The sequence below is a fragment of the Mustela erminea genome, chromosome 11 (assembly GCF_009829155.1).
Source record: "Mustela erminea isolate mMusErm1 chromosome 11, mMusErm1.Pri, whole genome shotgun sequence".
Classification (NCBI taxonomy): domain Eukaryota; kingdom Metazoa; phylum Chordata; class Mammalia; order Carnivora; family Mustelidae; genus Mustela; species Mustela erminea.
The window spans coordinates 95007698-95029179 of record NC_045624.1 but is presented as its reverse complement, the minus strand read 5'-3'; the positions used below and the strand labels follow the sequence as shown (position 1 = coordinate 95029179).

The following is a 21482-nucleotide window of genomic DNA, read 5'->3' as shown; positions in this document are numbered from 1 at the left end:
TGGCTCCCGGGCCCCCTCGAGGCTCTGACAAAGCCTTCTCCTCCCTGCCGTCGCTCACCGGCACCCACGTCTCAGAAGCATCTTCAGGGGTCCCCTCGCCACTTTCTGGCAGGGACAGTGTTCCTGATGACCACAGCCGGACCGGGTGTCAACGAGTAGTCAGATAAGGAACATCACAGGCGGCTCTTCCCGTGGGAACACCAGGACTGACTAGCAGACGTTGTACTGTCCTTTCAGTGCTGTTACTGACATTAAAACACTCAAAAACATTTTTCCACTGTTGCCTCAGGCCCATCCCTCAGGTCTTCACGCTCCAGGGTCTCGGGCTCCCACGTGCCCTTAGGGGTTGACCATCCTTGGCAGCAAACAAAGCCTTTGAAGGATGTGACCTGCGTGTGTACTCCTCCAGCCCCGTCCTGCTTCTTGGGCGTTGGGACTCCTTTTAGTCCCACTTCTCCCCAGGCTGCTTGCCCTGCCTGGCTCTTTCCTCTCCTGCACACCTTAGTCCAGCAAAGTTTCACGGGCCAGTTCCCTGGTAGCCTTTCCCCACATGGCTTGGCCACCCGCCCTCTGGGCTCACGTGACACTTTTGCCACTGTACTATACTCGTCTGGCCCAAAAGCAAGTTCCGGAAAGACAGGGAGAATGGCTTGTCCACTACACTATCCCCAGCATGGCCTTGGACATGGCCGGCCCACAACGTGTGGTTGCCCAATGAGTAAATAAATTATTTTGGATAGTGACATGCTATTTTACATAAAGCCCATTCCTTTTTTTTTTTTTTTAATATTTTATTTCTTTGACAGAGAGAGAGAACACACGGAGGCAGAGAAGCCGGCAGAAGCAGCATCCAGCTGAGCAGGGAGCCCGACTTGGGGCTTGATTCCAGGACCCCGGGATCATGACCTGAGCTGAAGGCAGACGCTAAACCAGCCAAGTCAGTTCATGTAACATTTTCAGAATTAACCACAATATCCATATTTCCAGTGGCATAAATCCAGTAGAAAGAAAACAGGCCGTCATTTCTCAAGCGGCAATGCTGTTGAGATTTCAAACCAGACAAACAAAGGGTCTTTTTGATAAAGTTCCTGAATCAGAGGAAGTTAGTCAGTAATGGGTTATCAGTGTGTCACCACCATCATTTTCACCTCCATCGTCACCATCACCACCTTCATCACCATCAACACCTTCAACACCATCATCACCATCACCATCATCATCATAACCATCACCATCATCCACCACCATCATCACCATCATCATCACCATCATCATCATCATCATCACACATCATCACTATTATCGCCATCACTATCATCATCACCATCGTCATCACCATCACCATCATCACCATCACACATCATCCACCACCATCATCACCATCATCATCACCATCATCATCACCTGCATCACCATCACTATCATCATCATCACCATCACCGTCATCATCATCACCAGTATCATCACACATCACTATTATCACCATCATCGTCACCATCACCATCATCACCATCATCACCATCATCACCATCACACATCATCCACCACCATTATCACCATCATCATCACCATCACCGTCTTCATCATCACCAGTATCATCACACATCATCACTATTTTCGCCACACCCTCATCGTCACCATCATCACCATCATCACCATCACACATCATCCACCACCATTATCACCATCATCATCACCATCATCACCATCATGACCATCATCTTTATCATCTCCATCACCTTTGTCATCACTATCATCCCCACCACCATATAATCACCATTACCATCAGTATCATGCTGGCAAACTGTGAAATGTATCTCCCACTTTTCAAAGAGATTTTATTTGTTTGAGAGGGAGAGAGAGCATGAGCAGGGGGAGGGATATAGAGAGAAGCAGATTTCCCACCAAGCAGGGAGCCCAATGTAGGGCTTGAGCCCAGGACTCCAGGATCACAACCTGAGCTGAAGGCAGACACAAACTGACTGAGCCACGCAGGCACCCCTGTATCTCCCACTTTTACGTTGTCTTCTCCTCTTTGCATGTTCATGAGAGCATAGAAAACTATGCCCCAAAAGGCAGTTTAGTTAGAGGAATAAATCTCTCTGCCAGATGAAGCAGACGTGTGTGAATTTCATTCTTAAGAGAAAAAATAAATAAAATGATGGCAAACTGGCATGACCCCAGAGATACAGCTATGATGACATTACAATGAATATTCACTCATTCCACTCTTCTGAGTCTATAAAGTCTATAAACTCTTCAGAGTCTATAAAGAACAGAGAAAGAGAGCTTCACTTCTTTTCTCCAGAGCTCCGTAGTTCAAAAAGCACAGCGAACGTGAAACTTACAGTTGTCTCTGTGTCTGGGAGGTTCTTGAAAGCGTAGCACTGTCAGAATCATGAACAGGATACATGGCCAAAAGAATTCAGCAAGAGAAAGGACCTGCAGAAGATATTAAAAAAAAAAAATCAGAGCTTGAGTAAATTGCTAATTATGGCGGTATCCTCCGCTCCTGCAGGACGGCACGCTGGCCAGGTCAGGCCTCCTTTAAAGGAGGCCATCATCATCCCAACAGTGCATCTCTGAGAACAGTCATTTGAGACAGGAGCCCACAGAAGAGGCCCAGTTCATTCATCACCACATCCAGACCCATGACAGTCACCTCCTTAGAGTTCTCCCAAAAAGCACGTCTTCCACGTCTTTCTTCTTTCTCTACATTCCTATTTTATGACAAGACCTCATGGCATTAAAGAAATTAAATAAGTAACTTCAATCATACTACTCACATTCTAACAAATTTACTTTTTTTCTTTTCTTTTTTTTTTTTTAAGTGGGCTCCATGCTGGGCCCAACATGGGGCTTGAGCTCACAACCTTGAGATCAAGACCTGAACTGAGATCAAGAATCAGACACACAACTGACTGAGCCACTGAAGTACCCAACATTTTTCTAATTTCTTGAACATTCCTGACTTTTCCATCCAATAGACATTTTCCTAAAGATGGCAGTGGCACACACACTGACTGTCTAAGTATTTTCCTTTTTTTTTTTTTTTTAAGATTCTTGTTCATTTATTTATTTGAAAGAGAGAGAGAAAAAGCACAAGCAGAGGGAGGAGCAGCAGGAGAGGGAGAAGCAGACTCCACCCTGAGCAGGGAGCCCAGCACAGGACTCAATCTCATGACCCCAAGATCATGACCTGAGCCGAAATAAAGAGTCAGACACCAACCTACTGTGCCACTCAGGTGCCCCTTCTGAGTGTTTTCTAGTGTTGCCACACAAGGTTCATAACTAACATTTTACTGGTTGCGTAACCTTCTTACCAAATGGGTATACCGTAAGTCACATTCTCCCGCCAGTGAATATTTTTTATCAGTAATTTTTCTTTTGAATTGTTTTCTCAAGATTGGAACAAATTCCTAAAATTCAGATAGTTGGAGTCAAATCTTTTCACATAGATAACAAAAGAGCTATAGATAAGGGGCCACCTGGGTGGCTCAGTCCGTTGGGCATCTGCCTTTGGTTCAGGTCATGATCCCAGGGTCCTAGGATCAAGTTCTGTGTTGGGCTCCCTGCTCAGAGAAAAAGTCTGCTTCTCCCTCTCCCACCACCTGCCATTCCCCCTGCTTGTACTCTCTCTCTCTGTCTAGTAAATAAATAAAGTCTTTAAAAAAAAAGGGGGGGGAGCTACGGAAAAGGATTGCAATAACTTGCATAGCCCTGAATCTTCAAAGTAAAAAAGAAACAAAAAACAAACAAACAACAACAACAACAAAAACCCACACAAGGATTGGCCATTGATACATGGAATTTATTTAAGAAAGAAACACCCAAGGTATAAACCAGTGATTTATATATATAACCAAGGTATAAACCAGTTTATGCACCCAATGCATAAACTAATTAAGAGAAAAACCTTGGGGTGCCTGCGTGGCTCAGTTGGTTAAGCAACTGCCTTTGGCTCAGGTCATGATCCTGGAGTCCTGGGATTAAGTCCCTCATCAGGCTCCCTGCTCAGTGGGGAGCTTGCTTCTCTAGCTGACCTCTCTCCTCTGGTTCTCTCTCTCTCTCAAATAAAGAAATAAAATCTTTAAAAAAAAAAAAAAGAGAGAGAGAGAGAAAGAAGATCCTCAGTTATCACTAGATTCTTACTGTCATCATTCTTCCCTTGGTTTTACGCTGGATAATGTTCTCCTGCAGACTTCTACTCCTGTCCTTCCACAAACACAGACGTGTATAACCAGACAGAAAGCAGGCGAGGCATCCAGGAATGCATGAACAAAAACTTAACATCTGCAGGTTAGAAAGTTAAGGATGCTCAGCCGAACCATAAAAAGGGTCATTTCAAACGTGAAGTTATAACACTTTGAGCCAAAATGAACTTCTCGTCTCTTCGGTTTCTTTGCTCTGTGAACAGCCTGTCCCAATTCCTCCCTGCAAGGAAACAGCCTCTAATCGCATCCAGGTTGGGTGTATGAGGCCAGAAGCCATAAAGACAAAACACAGGTGGAAAAGGTTTCAATCCCTACTGTAATTAAAGAAAAAAAGAGGGACCCACTGGGTGGCTCAGTTGGTTAGGCGTCTTGACTTCGGCTCAGGTCATGATCCCAATGTCCTGGGATCGAGTCCCACCTCGTGCTCCCTGCTCAGCACAGAGTCTGCTTCTCCCCACCCCTTTGCCCCTCCCCCCTACTTGTGCTCCCTCACTCTCACTCACTCTCTCAAATAACTAAATAAAATCTTTAAAATAAAAAATAAATAAATGAAAAAGAAGAAAAGAAATCGCCGTCTTTGAAACAGTTCCTGGAGTAATACTCCTCATGCCAGCAAGTGTGTCATTACGCAAAGTTTCTGACCAATTACTGATTTCAGTATCATAGTCCCGAGAAGAGGGAAATCGTCTGCAAGAGGCCACCCTCTGACTCAAAGGATGGTAATTACACCAGAAGAGAGGTCAGAGCATTCAGAAGACGCCAGATCGTTAAGGTCACCTTGTACATTCTCTGCTAACAAAGAATCCTTTCCTGAAGTCTGGGAGTAGAGCTGTAGTAGGGGGGGATTTCCTGATTAATTCTGAATACAGGTGTGCAAAGCAGAAAACGTCCCAAATTCAACAATGACTGGACAGAATTAAGAAGGATAAATACATAATGAATTTGGGGGGGGGTAGTTAAAAATTTTTAAATGACATATGGCAGCCATTTTTTTTAGACAGAGAGGTAGAAAGAAAACAGAAAATGGTTTGGACCCAACATCCATATAACAACTTCTGATGTTGTACATAATTACATACATGCTTGGTTAGGAAATTCAAAAAGTACAGAGAGAATACAACCATTCTCCCAAAGGATAAATTCTCTGAACAGTTTCCTGAATTCTTTTTTAAAAACCTATATCAGCAGGGCACCTGGTGGGGTGCAGTCATCTAACCATCCAACTCTTGGTTTTTGGCTCAGGTGGTGATTATGGGGAGGTGAGATCGAGCCCCACATCGGGCTCCACACTCAGTGCAGAGTTTGCTTGGGATTCTCTCTCCGTCTCCCTCTGCCCCTCCCCCTTGCATGCTCTCCCTCTCAAATAAATAAACGCATCTTAAAAAATGCATACACATAGGTAATGTTTTGGGGAACAATTTTTCGTATCAGCCCTTATAGATCTACCTCATTGTTTTTACTTTACTCATTTTTTTTTAAGATTTTATTTAATTATTTGTCAGAGAGAGAAAGTGTGTGCACAAACGGGGGGAGCAGCAGGCAGAGGGAGAAGCAGGTTCCCCACTGAGCAGGGAGCCTGACTCAGGGCTCAATCCCAGGACCTCAGGATCACGACCCAAGTCAACGCACTTAATTGACTGAGCCACCCAGGTGTCCCCAACTCATTGTTTTTAAAAAGTGCCCAATAACCTACTATAGAATTTAACTTATTCAACCTACCACCTATTTATGGAAACTTACACAGTCTTCTGTTTGGGGACATCACTGTCATGAATTTCTGCACACGTTTGGCTGACTTCTGTAAGTCTCTTTATGGAGTACCAATACCAAGTGAGACCACTGAGTCGAAGTGTGTATGATGTTTAATTTGCATAGCCACGACCAACATGCCCTCAGTAAAAGCTAAACCACCCACCTTTCCTCTGATCCCACACTCAGTAGCACCCGAGATTAACAGACTTTTAAATGTCTGTCCATGTTTTATCAAACCGAGATGCAAAAAGAATTTCTCTTTAAGTATTTAGGTCAAGCATTTCATGGATTAGTATATAATAATTCCTTGTCCATTAATTCTCATTCTTCCCTGCATCCATGTTTCTATTATATTCATACACACACACACACACACACACACACACACACACACACACACCTATATAGAAGGAAAGTTTACAGTCAGACACAAAACAGGCTAGACAGTCAGTAACGCACGAACAGGACTCTATACAGGTCAAGAACTTGAGGACACTCAGTCTAACACTAAAGAGAGAGTCTTACTGTTTCAGAGCCCATTCAATGCATTTTTTTCTTTCTGCCTTTTTTTTAAGATTTTATTTATGTATTTGACAGAGAGAGATCACAAGTAGGAGGAGCAACAGAGGGAGAGGAAGAAGCAGGCTTCCCACTGAGCAGGGAGCCGAATTTGGGGCTGGATCCCAGCACCCTGGATCATGGCCTGAGACAAAGGCAGATGCTTAACCGGCTGAGCCACCCAGGCACTCCCGGCCTTTTTTTTTTTTTTTTTTTTTAACTCATTTGTGCATCATTGTTTCTTCTTCTTTTTTTTTTTTTTTTTCCCTATTTTCTTTTTGAATTGAAGAATTCCTTAATTGGTCCTTTGTTGGCTTCAAGTATTGCAAATATTTTCTCCAGTGTCTTATTTGCCTTCTTATTATCAAAATTTCTGATGCAATCCATGTATCAATCTTTTCATTTCTAGCACCTGGATTTTCTTTCTCCTACATGGAAAGACCACCATCATTTAAGGGGCCTTGTCACAGAAGAATTAAAATAGGCGGTAAGCAGCCATGAAGCTATTTACCCGTCCCACCCTCAAGTCAAAGGGGGACCTCCAGTTTCAAATGGAAATAACATTGTCAAAAAATATAAAACTCCACATCGTATACTTGAGAAGTTTCTTGGCAATCTTGAAATAAAACAGAACCCTGGTTAAACTTCAAAAAACTGTATCGGGTCTCTGATTACAAGCCCATCCCCGGCTGCTCGGAAAAGCCCAGGTGGGAAAAACCTCCCATTGTTCGGAATTTGAAATAACTCCGCTCAGAAGCAAAGTCTCTGAACAGCAGGTTCTGCTGTGTCACTGCCCTTTGTGAGCGCGTGAATCGCCGCCTTTCATGAGACTGTTTCTCTGGAAGCTTGCAGAGGCTGCCTGCTCTCACTCATCACAGCTTTGTATCACGCTCTTCATCTGGTCTGTCCTCATCATCCCGGAGTCTTGTCTGACATCTCTTTTTCTTTTTTTTTTTTTTTTTTAAGATTTTATTTTTTTATTTGACAGACAGAGATCACAAGCAGGCAGAGAGGCAGGCAGAGAGAGAGGGAGAAGCAGGCTCCCTGCTGAGAGAGAGCCCGATGCGGGGCTCGATCCCAGGACCCTGAGATCATGACCTGAGTTGAAGGCAGTCTTTAACCCACTGAGCCACACTGGCGCCCCTTGTCTGACATTTCTCATCCCATTCCTGCTAAATGGGAATGCTTCCCACCGTGGCCCACACCTCAGGTCCACCAGGAGTGGTTTCCCTGCACTAGGAAGGGCCGAGAACAGAGCACACTCGTGTTGTCCAAGGCTCTCAAGAGCAATCAGATGGGGAACCCGTCTATGCTCGTAAAACAGCAGCCCCCCAGTCACGTAACCTCACATTAGAGTCCTGGGCCAGAAGCAGGAGATAGAAGAAGTGCCCAGTTCTGTGCCCCGACCTCCACATCCGAAGTGGCCCTTACCACGACTTCCATGGATGGCCCTCCTTGGTTCCTAAAAGCACGGCTGAAGGGCAGTGGCATTTGCTGAGACCTTAGCATTCCATACACAGACACGTATGCATAAAATATGGACACTTCCTTACAAACGTTCTCTCCTCCCAGACAAAAGGAAGGGAGAAAAGGAAAAGAAGGTAGAGGAGAAAGACAGATGACATGTCTTTCCATAATACAAAAAGTACAAAAATGCCAAGGAACAAGTCTGGAGCAGATCAAGCAAGCCCACAACAGGTCAGTCCTGACTCAGCCCCACACCTCCAAAGCTGTAATGTTGCAACCTGCAATCCCAGGACCCCGGCCCCGACACCCGCATCTGTGGGGTGAGCACTCTCAAGGCGTCGCCTCTCTCCCTCTGGCAGGAGTCAGGGAAATGTGTCTGGGAACAAGAAATGCAAAAGAGAAATGAGCAATGAGCTTGACTCCGTTGAAGAAGCTTCCACGGCTTCACATAATCAGGTGGAAAGAATCCAGAGCTGGAAAACAATTTCCCCAACTGGATGCAATGAACGTGGCTAAAACACTGGACAAAATCCCAAACCAGAGCTCAGAGCCCATCTGGTGCAACAGTGTCTGCATATCCTCTCACTGGCAGCCTGGCCTCCTGCCCGTCTCCACTCTCATCCAAACCATCCCTCCTGCACAGAAAATCGGCCCATATAGGGTGTCTTCAGAGACTGCGCTAGAGTTTGAGGGAGAAATCAAACTGGCCTCAGATTTACGGAAAAGAGAGTCGAGAACAGATATAACACCTGGCTGAGCTCTCCAAGAATGAAACAGATTAAAAGGAAGAACGAAACAGCTGTCTAAATATTCCGGAGAGAAAGAAACAAATAAGCAAACCAAAGTCATAAAGCATGACCGGGAAGTAAACAATGCAAAGAAAATGAAGAAGTTCTTTACAACCACTTCATACAGAAAAACAATTTAATAAGAACATTCAGAAAACAAGAGCGCCAAAAAAAAAAAAAAAAAAGACAGTAAATGAAAAGAGAAGTTGCAGATCTAATGAACACATAACAATGACTGAATCGTCGCTGCACAATTCTAAATGATTCAGAAACCACACAAAGAGAAGGGACGCCGGTTAAATTTTGATTTCTGCATTAGAGGAACAGTTTGAGATAACAACAGTGATTTTCTTTAAATCATTTTTAAAGGTAGGACTGTAAACACAGAAGAGCATCCCTGAAGTAGAGAATCCAGCAAAATGTGACAAAAAATACTCCCAGAGATAGAATACAGGAGAACTTTTTGGAAATAAAGAAGAGTTTATCTGAAGACGAGAAGACTATGCTGTATTTCGGGGGGAAAATTGAAGCTATAGCTGAACCATGGCTCTTGGACTCCAAAGACAAAGGAAGGATACCACAGGAATCCAGAGGGGGAGGAAAAAAAAAAACAACAACTCATTAACAAGTAGGGAAAAAATCAGTCCAGCCTCAAATACATCTCAATAGCATTCAGTGGTAGAGGCCAGCGCATCAAAATGGGCAAAGTTCAAAGAGAAAGTGTGATAAAAATATAATAACCAACGAAATTGGCCCTTAAGTGTGAACCAACATACATATATTCTCTATCATAAAAAGAAAAAACACCGATCATTCATTAATCATGAACCCCACGGGGGAAAATCTTGGCAATGACACCCAACCAAAATAAAAGTGGGACAAATATTAAAATCCAATAATGTCACTTCTGTTTCCAAAAGCACACTGACTAGAAACATCAGGACTCCTGCCACGAGAACACGGTTTTTGTCGCATTGTTGGTCTTCCAGAGTGATCTCCAGAGAACAGGGACAAGGAAAGGGACCATAAATAAATAAATAAATAAATAAATAAATAAATAAATAAGAAGATTGAAGGGGCGCCTGGGCAGCTCAGTGGGTTAAAGCCTCTGCCTTCAGCTCAGGTCATGATCTCGGGGTCCTGGGATCGAGCCCCACATCGGGCTCTTCTGATCAGTGGGGAGATTGCTTCCCCCTCTCTCTGCCTGCCTCTCTGCCTCCTTGTGATCTCTGTCTGTCAAGTAAATAAATAAAATCTTTGGGAAAAAAATAAAAGAAGAAGAAGATTGAAGTCCTTACTTGAATCTTTAAGTGTAAGATATAGTGAGTGAGGAGAGTCCCTTCAAGGGGAATGGAGGGGAGGCAGGCAAGGAAATATTCGAACAACAGATGGCTGAGAACTTTCCAGAACATACAAAAGACACAAATCCATTGATAAAGGAAACATAACACTTGCCAGGAAACACAAACCCACTGTAAAACTTCACCACGCCTAAGTCCGAGGAAAGATTTCAATAGCAATTCAAGAAATAAAGCCACACTACCTCAGAGGAATGGTTGGACTTGCCAAGAACTCATCAATAGCAAGAAACGAGAAGAAGTTAAATATCTGTAGATGGCTTAGAGAAACTCGATCAATTTAGAATTACGTACCCAGAGAAATGACCTCTCAAGAGTGACGGCAAAAGAAAATTTTCAGTGAATTAGAAACCGAGTTATCCAACCAGAGACCAACGCTAAAGAGATTTGCAAATAATAGGCTTAGATTTCAAAAAATGCTTGGATTAAGCTCACTGTTTGAAAGACAAGTATTTTCAGGTTTCATTTTTTAAAAACTATCTGTTATTCGGAACAAATAAAATTAGACTATAAGGACACCGACCGGTTGAACTACAAAGACGAAAAAGAGGGGTGTTTGCCCGGCTCATTCAGTGCAGCATGTGACTCTTCACTGACTCTTGTCGCAGGGCCATGAGTTCGAGCCCTGTGTTGGGGGTGGAGCCTACGTAGAAAGTAAATTAAATAAATAAATAAATAAATAGAACTATTTCTTTTTTTAAAAAGCAAGAGATGAAAAAGACATGCAAGGTAAATATTAAAACTGGCTGGTGAAATCAGACAGGAGGCTTTAAGACAATGTTCTTAGGTCTAGAAAAAATCACTATATAATAATGGAAGTTTTAGAATAGGAAGATGAAATAATTGTAAGCATTTATAAGCCTATTAAGTATCCTCAAGAAATACGAAAAACAAGTGATAGAAATACAGAAAGAGAATTACAGGGGCACCTGGCTGGCTCTTGTCAGTGGACTGTCCAACTCTTGATTTCAGCTCAGGTCATGATCTCAGAGTTGTGGGATCGAGCCCCGTGTCAGCTCCGTGCCGATCGGGGAGTCTGCTTGGGATTCTCTCTCTCCCTCTCCCCCATTAGTGTGCACATTGTCTCTTTCCATTTAAAATAAATAAAATATTTAAATAAAAATAAAAATGGGGGCGCCTGGTTGGCTTAGTCCGTTAAGCATCTGCCTTCGGCTCGGGTCATGATCCCAGGGTCCTGAGATCAAGTCCCGCATTGGACTTCCTGCTTAGTGGGGAACCTGCTTCACCCTCTCCCTCTGACTCTCTCTTACTTTAGTTCTCTTGTGCACATTCTCTCCCTCTCTCAAATAAATAAATAAAATCTAAATAAATAAATAAATAAATAATTTTCGACAACGTTCAGGCTAATCGTTTTTGAGAAGATAATTACATACATGAGTCAAGAGGTGTGCTCAACTGGGGGTTGTGCATAACCAATGAGTCGGGAACACTGCATCAAAAGCTAATGATGTACTGTGAGGTGACCGACACAACACAATTTAAATAAGAGAGAGAGGTGTGCTCAACAACGCTTCTCTTATCTGTGAATAGAAAAAACGTAAGTCATGCAAAAAAATAAACAGGACAGTGGATCATTAAGTTGCTGTGCACTGGAGGAATAAAAGTCAGTGTATTTTTTTCAAAGATTTTATTTATTTGAGAGAGAGAGAGAGAGAGAGAGCACTACTGGGAGTGGAGGTGGGGCGGAGGGAGGAAGCAGGCTCGCCTCTGAGCAGGGAGACGGATGCAGGACACGATCCCAGGAACTTGGGATCATGACCTGAGCCGAAGGCAGATGCTTCACCGACTGAACCACATAGGCGCCCTTAAAGTGAGTGTATTTTTCATTCATTCATTTGTTCGTTTGTTCATGCATTCATTCATCAGGAAGTGTGCTCATCCCGTGCGTGGGACTCTTCTGGGGACACACGCATCAGGATGACCAGGCCCTGCCCTCCTATCCTATCCAGAGCCCTGCACCGTCTACAAGCTTGTGCTCTTCCATTATTTCAGCCATACAACAGCCAGTGAGGTAGGTAATTTTTTGCCAGTTTTCCGCATCTGAGATCGAAATCATCAGTATTTTGCCCTACATCCTGGACCTAGTCTGAAGTACATGGTGGACTGAACCGCAGGCCTCAGCATGAAATAGATGCTCCTCTGTCTTCCGGGAATGGAACATCTGGCAGGTGCGGTTCCATGAAGCCCATCCTTAAATCCTCCCGGTTGCTCCGGCAGCAAGGGGTTTCGTTGATGACCGAAAGCCACACACACAAAAAAAAACCACCCCCAGTACAAAAATTAGAATTAGCAGTGAATCAAGGAAGAAAGAGGGCTTTCCAGAAGGAGAACATGGTCACGAGACCTACTGGCTGGGCGAGGAGGAGGCATCACAAGTTTAGAATATCACGGAAGCTGGAGCAAAGCATGTAATTAGTCTGCTCCCTGGTCTGTGCAGACAAAGGGCTTTGCAGAGAGCGTGAAATTCTATTGTGTCTCTTTGGGGTGCACGGAGGGCCTCCGGATGCCAGCCTTTCAGGAGAGGAGACTTTCCCAGAGGTATTATGAGGTCCCAGCTATAAAACAGTGCCACAAGAGCAGCCCATTGCCACTGGGAGCTGTGACTCCCCAGACCTCTCCATCGGTGTCCAAAATCCCTCCCTAAGGGAGTCCCTGCAAATCTTTGAGCTAGCCACTGAGTTAGCCAGGACAGAACAAGATGTGCCCTCTCTCTCACTTCCCTTGTTTTGGGGTTTTGTTTGTTTGTTTTGCTTTGCTTTTTACTGTTATGGCTTTTTAAGCTTTATACTGAAAAACACTTGCTTTTCCTTCCACACTCTTGCATCAAACATTCATATGGCGCCTACCACGGCTGTCCCAAAACAGACTTGACCACGTTTTAAATATATGACAAAGTAACCTGAGGCAGAGAAGACCATTGCATGGCGGCGGGGGGGGGGGGGGGGGGGGGGGTCTGACCGCCTGAATTCTAGGATATAATTTTTATAAAGATAAACTAAAGCTTTGCAGAATACCCCCAAGTGTACCTTAAGTAGGTAGAAGTCCAAAACAGAGAAAACTCAAATCTAATGAAACCCGTAGCGAGGGGACTGTCGATCCGACCTGTGGGTGAATAAAACATCCTCTTGCAGGGGCACCTGGGGGGCTCCGTCGTTAAGGGGCTGCCTTCGGCTCAGGTCATGACCCCAGGGTCCTGGGATCGAGTCCTGCGTGGGGCCCCCTGCTCAGTGAGGAGTCTGCTTCTCCCTCTGCCTCCACCCCTCCCCACTCGTTCTTTCTCAAATAAATAAGTAAAATCTGTTAAAATTTCAAAAAGTACTTCCTGCAGTTTTGAAACTCTAAAAGACGTGTTTGAAGGAAAAAGGAAAGGTGAGGTGGCAAGATACACAAACAGAATCTGAGCGATGGAAATACAGAAACCAACCAACGAGAAGGGCAGCGAGGTCTCCACGACCTCCTCCCAATTATGGAAATGGAAAAGAATTGGATGAGCAATTTATTATTTTCTTTAATATTTTATTTTTAAGTCATCTCTACACCCTACGTGGGGCTTGAACTCACCACCCCGAGATCAAGAGCCACACGCTCCACCGACTGAGCCAGCCGGGTGCCCCTTGGCCAATTTATATAAGAGAAAATACAGACAAATATGTTCCTTCTTACAGTAACCTTTCAAAAGAGAAGATTGGATTAAAAAAAAAAAACCTTCATATGCCCCTGGACGTGGATGAAGTGGGCCGGCAGAGACCACAGGTACCCACGCCGTAGGGCCACCGCGGGCCGGCAGGACACAGCACCGGACACACCAGCTGGCACCATGTGACCTGCACATCCCTTCTGAGAGGAAGTCGGTCGGCGGGTAGCATGACCCACATCGATGGAAGGTAGTGTGAGGGCTTTTGGCTCAGACATATCACTGTGTGGAATTTATTCTAACGTCATTGTGTTTGGGGCCAAAGAAAGGCCCCGAACTCAGAAGCCCCCTGAGGGCACACACAGCACTGTCTGACCTTCCATGTGGGTCCCTCCTAGCAGCCTCTTGTCCCACACACAGCCGGGATCCCTAAGTCTGGGACAGAGGACAGGATGGGTGGCGGGGACACACCTCCCTGCCTCTTTCCCCTCGTCCCTAAGGAGTGTTTTCCAAACGGAAGCTCTCGGGTGCACAGATTAGACTCTGCCAGAAGGTCCAGCTTTGAGCCGCAGGGTGACAGGAGCCTGTGAGGGCCACCTGGGACAAGCCCTGGCTGCCTGGTCCAGGCCGCCAGTGACCAGGGTGGGGCTGGGCGCAGTGGGGTCCCTCCCTCAGGTGCGTGTTGGCTGATTCAGCCCAGGGGTAGAGGTGGTGGGTTGGGGGGTAGGTAGGCACAGCTGAGTGGCAAATGCAGAGCTGACCTCGGAGGCCCAGGGTGATAAAACGAACATGCTCCCCAGGATACTACCTGGGCCTCCAGTACAGTCTCTCAAAACAAGCTGAGGTACCCTTGGCCCTGGTCTCTGGAGGGATTATTATCAGGAAGTTGGTTTTGCTCGTGTTTGTGAACCTTTCTTGTAACTGAAAACCTGGGCTTATCTGAGATCAAAGAGAATAAACCAGGGAAACTCCAGGTTTCCCAACCAAGACCCACATTCCTGGGTAAGGAGGAAACCCCTGCGTGGAAAGGAGGAGGACCCTGGTTTTGGAGTTTCGGTCATTTGCTTGTAGTTGCTTTTGTTTTGTTTCTGTTTTTCGTGGAAGTCACACAGACCCCCATTCTAAACAAAATCTAGGGGCCCCTGGCTGGCTCGGCCCATTGAGTGTCTGCCTTCTGCTGGGGTTGTGATCCCAGAGTCCTGCGATCGAGCCCCACATTGGGCTCCCTGATTAGCAGGGAGCCTGCTTCTCTCTCTCCCTCCACAGCTCCCTCTGCTGCTCCCCCTGCTTGTGCTCGCTCTCTCCCTCTCTCAAATAAATCAATAAAATCTTAAAAAAAAAAAAAAAAAAAAACTTCCAGAACTAGCTTTTTGAGGATCTCGCCATTTTCCTTCCCTTATGTAGGTCTTATTTTCAGCAGAAAAGCAATAGAAACAGAGTTTTTTTTTTCCTCTCCACCCTGACAAACAACCGCATTGGGAAGAAAGAAATCGCATTCCTTTTTCCTGAAACCCAGTTTGTTTTCTACACATTTGAAAGGCTGGATTTTCTCAGGCGCCGGCGTGCCTCAGTCGGTTAAGCGTCCCACTGTTGATTTCCACTCAGGTCATGATCTCAGGGTCATAAGATCTGCACTCAAGAAGTTTGTCATTTTCCCTCTGTTCCTTCCCCTGCTCTCTCTCTCTCTCTCTCTCTCTCTCTCTCTCTGTGTGTGTGTGTGTGTGTGTCAAATACATAAATAAAATCTTTAAAAAAAAAAAAAGAAAGAAAGAAAGACAGACAGACAGACTGGATATCTTTGGGTTCTTAAACTTGGACCTCGATGCAAAGCAGAAGAACACTTTTGAACTGTCTCATCTCCCCTAATATAAATCTATCCTATTTTGTAAAAGATTTTATCTTTACATAATCTCTACACCCAACAGGCTTGGACTCAGAACCCAAGATCAAGAGTCATGTGTCCCACCAACCAAGCCAGCCAAGGGCACCTTTCTGCTATTTTTTTTTTTTTTTTAAATATATGACTGTGGCATGTTATCAGGAGCCAGCCTTCAGTCTTTTTTCCAACCTGCCTAGCAAAGAGGTCAGCTCTTACCCTTTGGGCCTCCGGTTCCAACAAACACTCTTATAGGCCTTTATAGCGAACCTGACAACAAGTAACCAGTACACTATAATTACACAAAAACCAGCCAGCATCCATCTCTAAGACCTGAACAGTCTGCAAAAGAAGTAAGAGCTACTTTACTCCAAGGACTTTACGGCTGGGACTTCCTCCAAAGTCAGAAAAATACAGACTCACAGCTAGCATGCTGTTTCCAAAGTGAAATTGTGTTGGGACACTAGGTTAAGTTGGTAGCACTTGTGGGGGTGGACAAAAACTCAAAGATCTCAGGAAAGGAAGACACACACACACACACACACACACACACACACACACACAACAGTTCGAAGGTCTACAGTCGCTGAAACTTGGCTGGAGAATTGGTTCTTCATATGTGGAACCAGAACAGTGGTTTCCCAAATGGCCGGTGGTTTCAAGGACCTGCCCTAACAGACTTGACCCCGTTGGGTGGGCTTACTAGGAGCTCTCCCATGGGAGCAGGGAGGAAGGAGTTGGAGCCTGGCTTTGTGCTGAGTGGGGAGCCTGCCCGTATGCAGCCAACCCAGCCTCGGGGCTTCCTGGGGGCCGGGCCAGAAGGAGCAGCTCTGGTGAAGACCCCATCACCCTTGTCTGTGTCTAAGAGCGAGTGTGTTTTCTGCCAGATACTTGGTCCTTGAAAGCAAGAGTACAGGGCTTCGTGGGCACGGAGGGCTCTGGGGTGGGGGCGGGTCTCTCCGCAGGGGGAAGCAGCTCCTGTTTGACTAGGTGGTGCGGGGAGTTTCGTGATTTCCATCATCTCCCTCTCACCCCCAGTGGGGGGTGGACCATACTGTTTTAGGACAATGCTGTCCTTGCATCAAAGTATACTCCGGTCCCCCCTCCACTAGCCCAAGTCCTCAGCAAAAGTTCACCAAACCAAGCTTCGCAGTCTTCATTAAAGGAGGGGGGAACCAGAAACGCAGAGCAGAGTATGACTTTAAGACATACGGGAGACTCCGAGAACCGTCCCCACTCTGTAAGGGGCAGACTGGGGAAGCGGTGCCATCCACTTGCACAAGTGAAGGGTCAAACCCCCTCTTAATAAAACACAGGAAACCCCCCAGAAGCTGCAGAACAAGGATACATCCTGTTCTTTCTTTTCACGGTTGTTATTAAATTATTAAAGTGAGAAGCAAAGCATCAGACTCATTTACATTAATACGAAATGCAAAAGTACACCTATAAAGTCACAGGGCAAGGCTCCCGGCCAGTGGCCAGTGGCTGTCTGCCAGTGTTGCCCAGGTTGCTTGGAAACGGCCCAGGTGGGTGCTCCTGAGGGTCCCTGCTCTGGACATGTCCAGCCCAGTGCCTTTGCCTCTGACCCGGAAACCAGCTGCAAGAAATTCATTCAAGGGAAATACCCTAACAAAGATGTGTCTGTCGTGCAGAATGAAGATGTCAGCACAACAGTAGGAACCAGGAGGAACCTTACTACCCAGCGTAAGGAAACGCTTGAATAAATTATGTGTATTCAGGGCACCTGGGTGGCTCAGTGAACTCAGCGTCTGCCTTCAGATCAGGTCATGATCCCGGGGTCCTGGGATCGAGTCCCACATCGGGCTCCCTGCTCAGCACGGAGTCTGCTTCTCCCTCTCCTTCTGCAGCAACCCCTGCTTGTGCGCTCTCTCTCTCTCTCTCTCTCTCCATCAAATAAATAAAATCTTTTTTAAAAATCAGGTGTATCCAACTGGTGAACTATCTTTCAATAAATGCAATAAATATGAAGACCAAACAGAAACTTTGGAACTGTTGGGTTTCCATGCGAAGTGAAAGCAAAAAAGCAAAAGGCTGTGATTTTCATTATTTAAAAATATCACACTACCTACGCCTAATGACAAGAAAAGGCCAAAGTAGTAGCAGGCGCATTCGGATAATGACATTTTTTAGAGGGTTTTCAAAGTGTTTCTCATTGCTACAGCGTCCTTTGTGCAATAGATAAAAATCAGGAGAGAAAAAATAAGTGATATTAAAATAATTACAAAAACAGTCATCTTTTTCAAGGCATTTTCTTTCGCAAGAAGAGTAGGAAATCAGCAATCCCTGAAGCGAAGTGTGAAGACAGAGAGGAGGCTATTATTCGTGCGTTCTACACTATTCTACTTTTCCCGGCCTCAAATGTCCGTAATAAGGTGTTTTCTAAAAGAACTATAATAGGGCCGCCTGGTGGCTTGGTCGGGTAAGCGTCTGCCTCGGGCCCAGGTCCTGATACCAGGGTCCTGAGATGGAGTCCGCATCGGGCTCCCTGCTCAGCGTCGAGCCGGCTTCTCCCTCTGCTCCCGACTCTTGGTCTCTCTCGCTCTCCCTCTCAAATAAATAAATAAATAAAATCTCTTTAAAAAATCAAAAATAAAAGACTACAATAATAAGACATAACAAAATGAAGCTGAAATGTAGAAGTGCCTCTATAAATTCACGTGTATAAAAAAAAAATTCAAGTTTTTACAGAAAGTGTCAAAGCCGCCCGAGGTTCCGATCTGCGTTTCCCTGATCATGGTTCCTTCCGGTGTGTTTGTCCTGCACACAGGGCCCGCTCCTTATTCACTACGGGAACATCGTCTCCAGACCCTGTGACGTTGCCCGTCTCGGCAACGCCATGCTGAACAACTTTGTGCAAGTGTCATTTCCCATTTGCACAGGGACATCTGTGGGATCTATCCCCAGAAGGAGCTCATCACATAGGTAATTTTCCCTACTGCTTTCCTGGGTCCCGAGCTCCGGGCAGGGCACACCTTCGTCTGCTTCACCAAGCACCGAGCACCCGGCAGAGATGCCAGAAGTCCCACACCGCTTTTCTGCTTCCCTCTCTCAGCCAATATCTACTAAACACCTGTTGTGCTCCAGGCACCGTCTGGGCACTAGGGACTACCCTGGTGAACACATCAGAATGAAACACCCCACTCCCGGGGATCTGAGATACGAGGCGGTCTCCATAGCAGGGTAACAAGTAAGTGAGCCGGTGCTATGTCGTAAGGAGAAAAATACTACAGAGAGAAACACGGCAAAGCATAGGATGGACGCATGGTTGGATAATCAACGCGTTGAGTGTTTCTATCTGATGCGCACACTCATCTCGGCAGCATCAAACCAAGACTGTGTTTAACCCCCAAAGCACCTGAGGCTGCGAGGTAGATGGTCCCTCTGCACCCGTACCCGCCCCCTCGGGCTGATACACAAAAACCAGAAATTGTGGTACCTGGCCAGTTAATTTCATCCAACACGTTCTATAGTAGAAACGAGAGGCTCGGCCCTCAAAACCTATGTCCGTAGAACAGATTCATTAACTGAAAAACACCTACACACACCCCAAGCCAGGAGCAATAAAGGACAGAACGCTCGCTTGTTGGTTCCTGATCCTCAAACTTTTGTGCAAATTCCCCACCCAAGTCGCGCGAACGCTGAAGAAAGAAAACACCTTTCCTGACATTCGCCTTATTTGGGGGCAAGAACGTTGTAGATAATGAGAAGTCGGCAGAATGAAACCCAGGGTCGGTTACTGAACATCTTCCAACAGCAGAGTGGGTCAGCGGGGCAACCCCACAGGCTGTGTGGACCTTAGAGTTTGAGAAGGACCTGTCCCTGCTGGAGTGACGGGGACACGCGTCCGTTTCAATCTGGCAGAGCGAGAAGTAAAGGAGAGGTCGCTGGCCAGATAGGCAGGCGATTTCTGCATCTTAAAATGTGAACTTACAGGTGTTATGTAACAGTTAGCACAAGGCTGGTCTGAGCCATCCCCATCCACTCTGGAGCGCCTCCCTGTCCTTTGGATACAGCTCCAAAAAGCTGAGAATTAACAGGAGGGGACGGCTCACACCAGCTCTGGAGACAGCCACCACAGCCTCCTGTCCTGGGGCTGTAGCGTGGGGACCTGTAACCTACTATTAGGAATTGTACCTTCCACTGGAGGGATCTGCAGAGGCTCAGAAAACACGGGCTGTGGTTTAAAATCCACATTCATTTTTTTTTAAGAGTTTTTCTCAACTAGCCCCTTTCTGACAAGGCGGAAGCCTGGTTGTGACAATTTGGCTACTTGGGTCCTGGATGACCCAGCCTCGCCCCAGATTCCCTCAGGATGGGACAGACAGGCCAGACCAGCGCACCCCCCATCTCCTCTGATCCTGCCCCCACCCCTATTCCTCACCTCCCGGACCCCAGGCGGGCAAGCTGCACTCACCGGGTGCCTGAGTCTGCAGAGCCAGTTCTTCCAGAGCAGGGCTACGAACTGGCGCCTCACCGGCCCCATGCCCGCCCTCCTGCGCTGGGTCAGGAAGCCAGAGAAGCGCGGGCTTATATCTGCAGATCCGGGAGAAGGCCGGGCGCGCATTAGTCAATCCCAACAAAAGTGAGTGATGCAAGACAGATTACTGGTGGCTGAGCGCGGCGGGCATCGAATGTCCCTCTTGTTCTGTTGAGAAATCTTGCCTTTTCACGGGCTGCTCGCTGTTGGGAGGGTTGGGTTACTGAGGGCAGCCCCAGGGGCCATTTCCGTCGTGCGCGAATTTCCAAGAGAGCACAACACTGGGGGCGAGCGGCGGGAAACCCCGGCGCCCACCGTCACGCCGACCCCTCGGTCCTGATGTGAATTGCCTGGAATCTTCCTCTCCTCCCGTGACATTTCAGCTATCACAGGAGCCGTCAACCAGAGCCTTTTCCATTTCGGAGGCTCCCGGGCAGGGACTCAATCAGAGGGAAAAGAGATGGAAGCCCCGGGGGTGTCCCCGGCGACAGGGCAGGGTGGCTCAGGTCAAGGACAGCCCGGCGCGCACACACTCGCACCCCTGTCCCCCCAGGGTCCGTGCTTCCAGGAGGAGGCTCCGCAAGGAGGGTCCCATCAGCCTTTGCTGGAGGCCTGCGAGCAAACCTCAGATGACTGGCTGAGACAGGAGCGGTCAGCCACTCTCCCGTCTGCCCCTGATCCCGGCGGAGGGGGCTCTCTGGCACCTTCCCAGAGCGGGCAGGACTCAGCAGGCCTGCGGGTCCCTCCCCCGGGTGAGTCTTGCACATGCCACCTCCTCAGCCAGCCTGCGGGACTGAGCTGGGAAGGGCTTGCTCCACCCGCCCAGAGGCCGAGGCTCCCGGGTTCCTGTTGCCCCCAGCTGTGGTCAGAGGGATGTCAGGCAACCAGAACCCTGTGGTCTTCCATGCCATAAAGCAATTTCCACAAGCCGAAAACGCTCCATCAGTGGCTTTGGCAACAGGAAACAGGGGCACAGGCTTCAGCAAAGGGATTGACTCAACGACCCCATCACCTTATTTTTTAAAAGAACACAGTTTAAAAATTGCATTCTGTTATCGGTTCTGTATTTTGCAGCACCAGAGGGAGGGCCGGACTGGCCGCGTGGGGCCCAGCGCAGGAAGCCAGCGCACCACGCCGCCCTTGGCCCTCACCCCTCCAGCCCCGTCCTGTTCCCCAAGGGCCGATACCCAAGCTCCTTCTGCAGACAACACACTTGACAGCACCAGGACCGTCGCCACCTGTTTTTAAAACTCCAGGACAATGAAAAGCCCCAGCTATGGTTTTTGTTTTTGTTTTTGTTTTCCATTTTATGTTTG

The 21482-nt window shown here is 46.8% G+C and overlaps 1 protein-coding gene across 1 annotated transcript in view; it reads right to left on the bottom strand.

Moving 5' to 3' along the window:
- The window catches only part of ABCA13 (ATP binding cassette subfamily A member 13), a 323477-nt gene extending 302553 nt beyond the window's left edge, over window positions 1-20924 (bottom strand). The window contains exons 1-2 of the mRNA XM_032305346.1: window positions 20104-20924; window positions 2349-2442 (exon numbers count right to left, since the gene is read on the bottom strand). Coding sequence (XP_032161237.1) covers window positions 2349-2442; window positions 20104-20253 — 244 coding nt within the window. The 5' untranslated portion in view covers window positions 20254-20924. The remainder of the gene's footprint in view (window positions 1-2348; window positions 2443-20103) is intronic.
- Window positions 20925-21482: the final 558 nt, after the last annotated feature.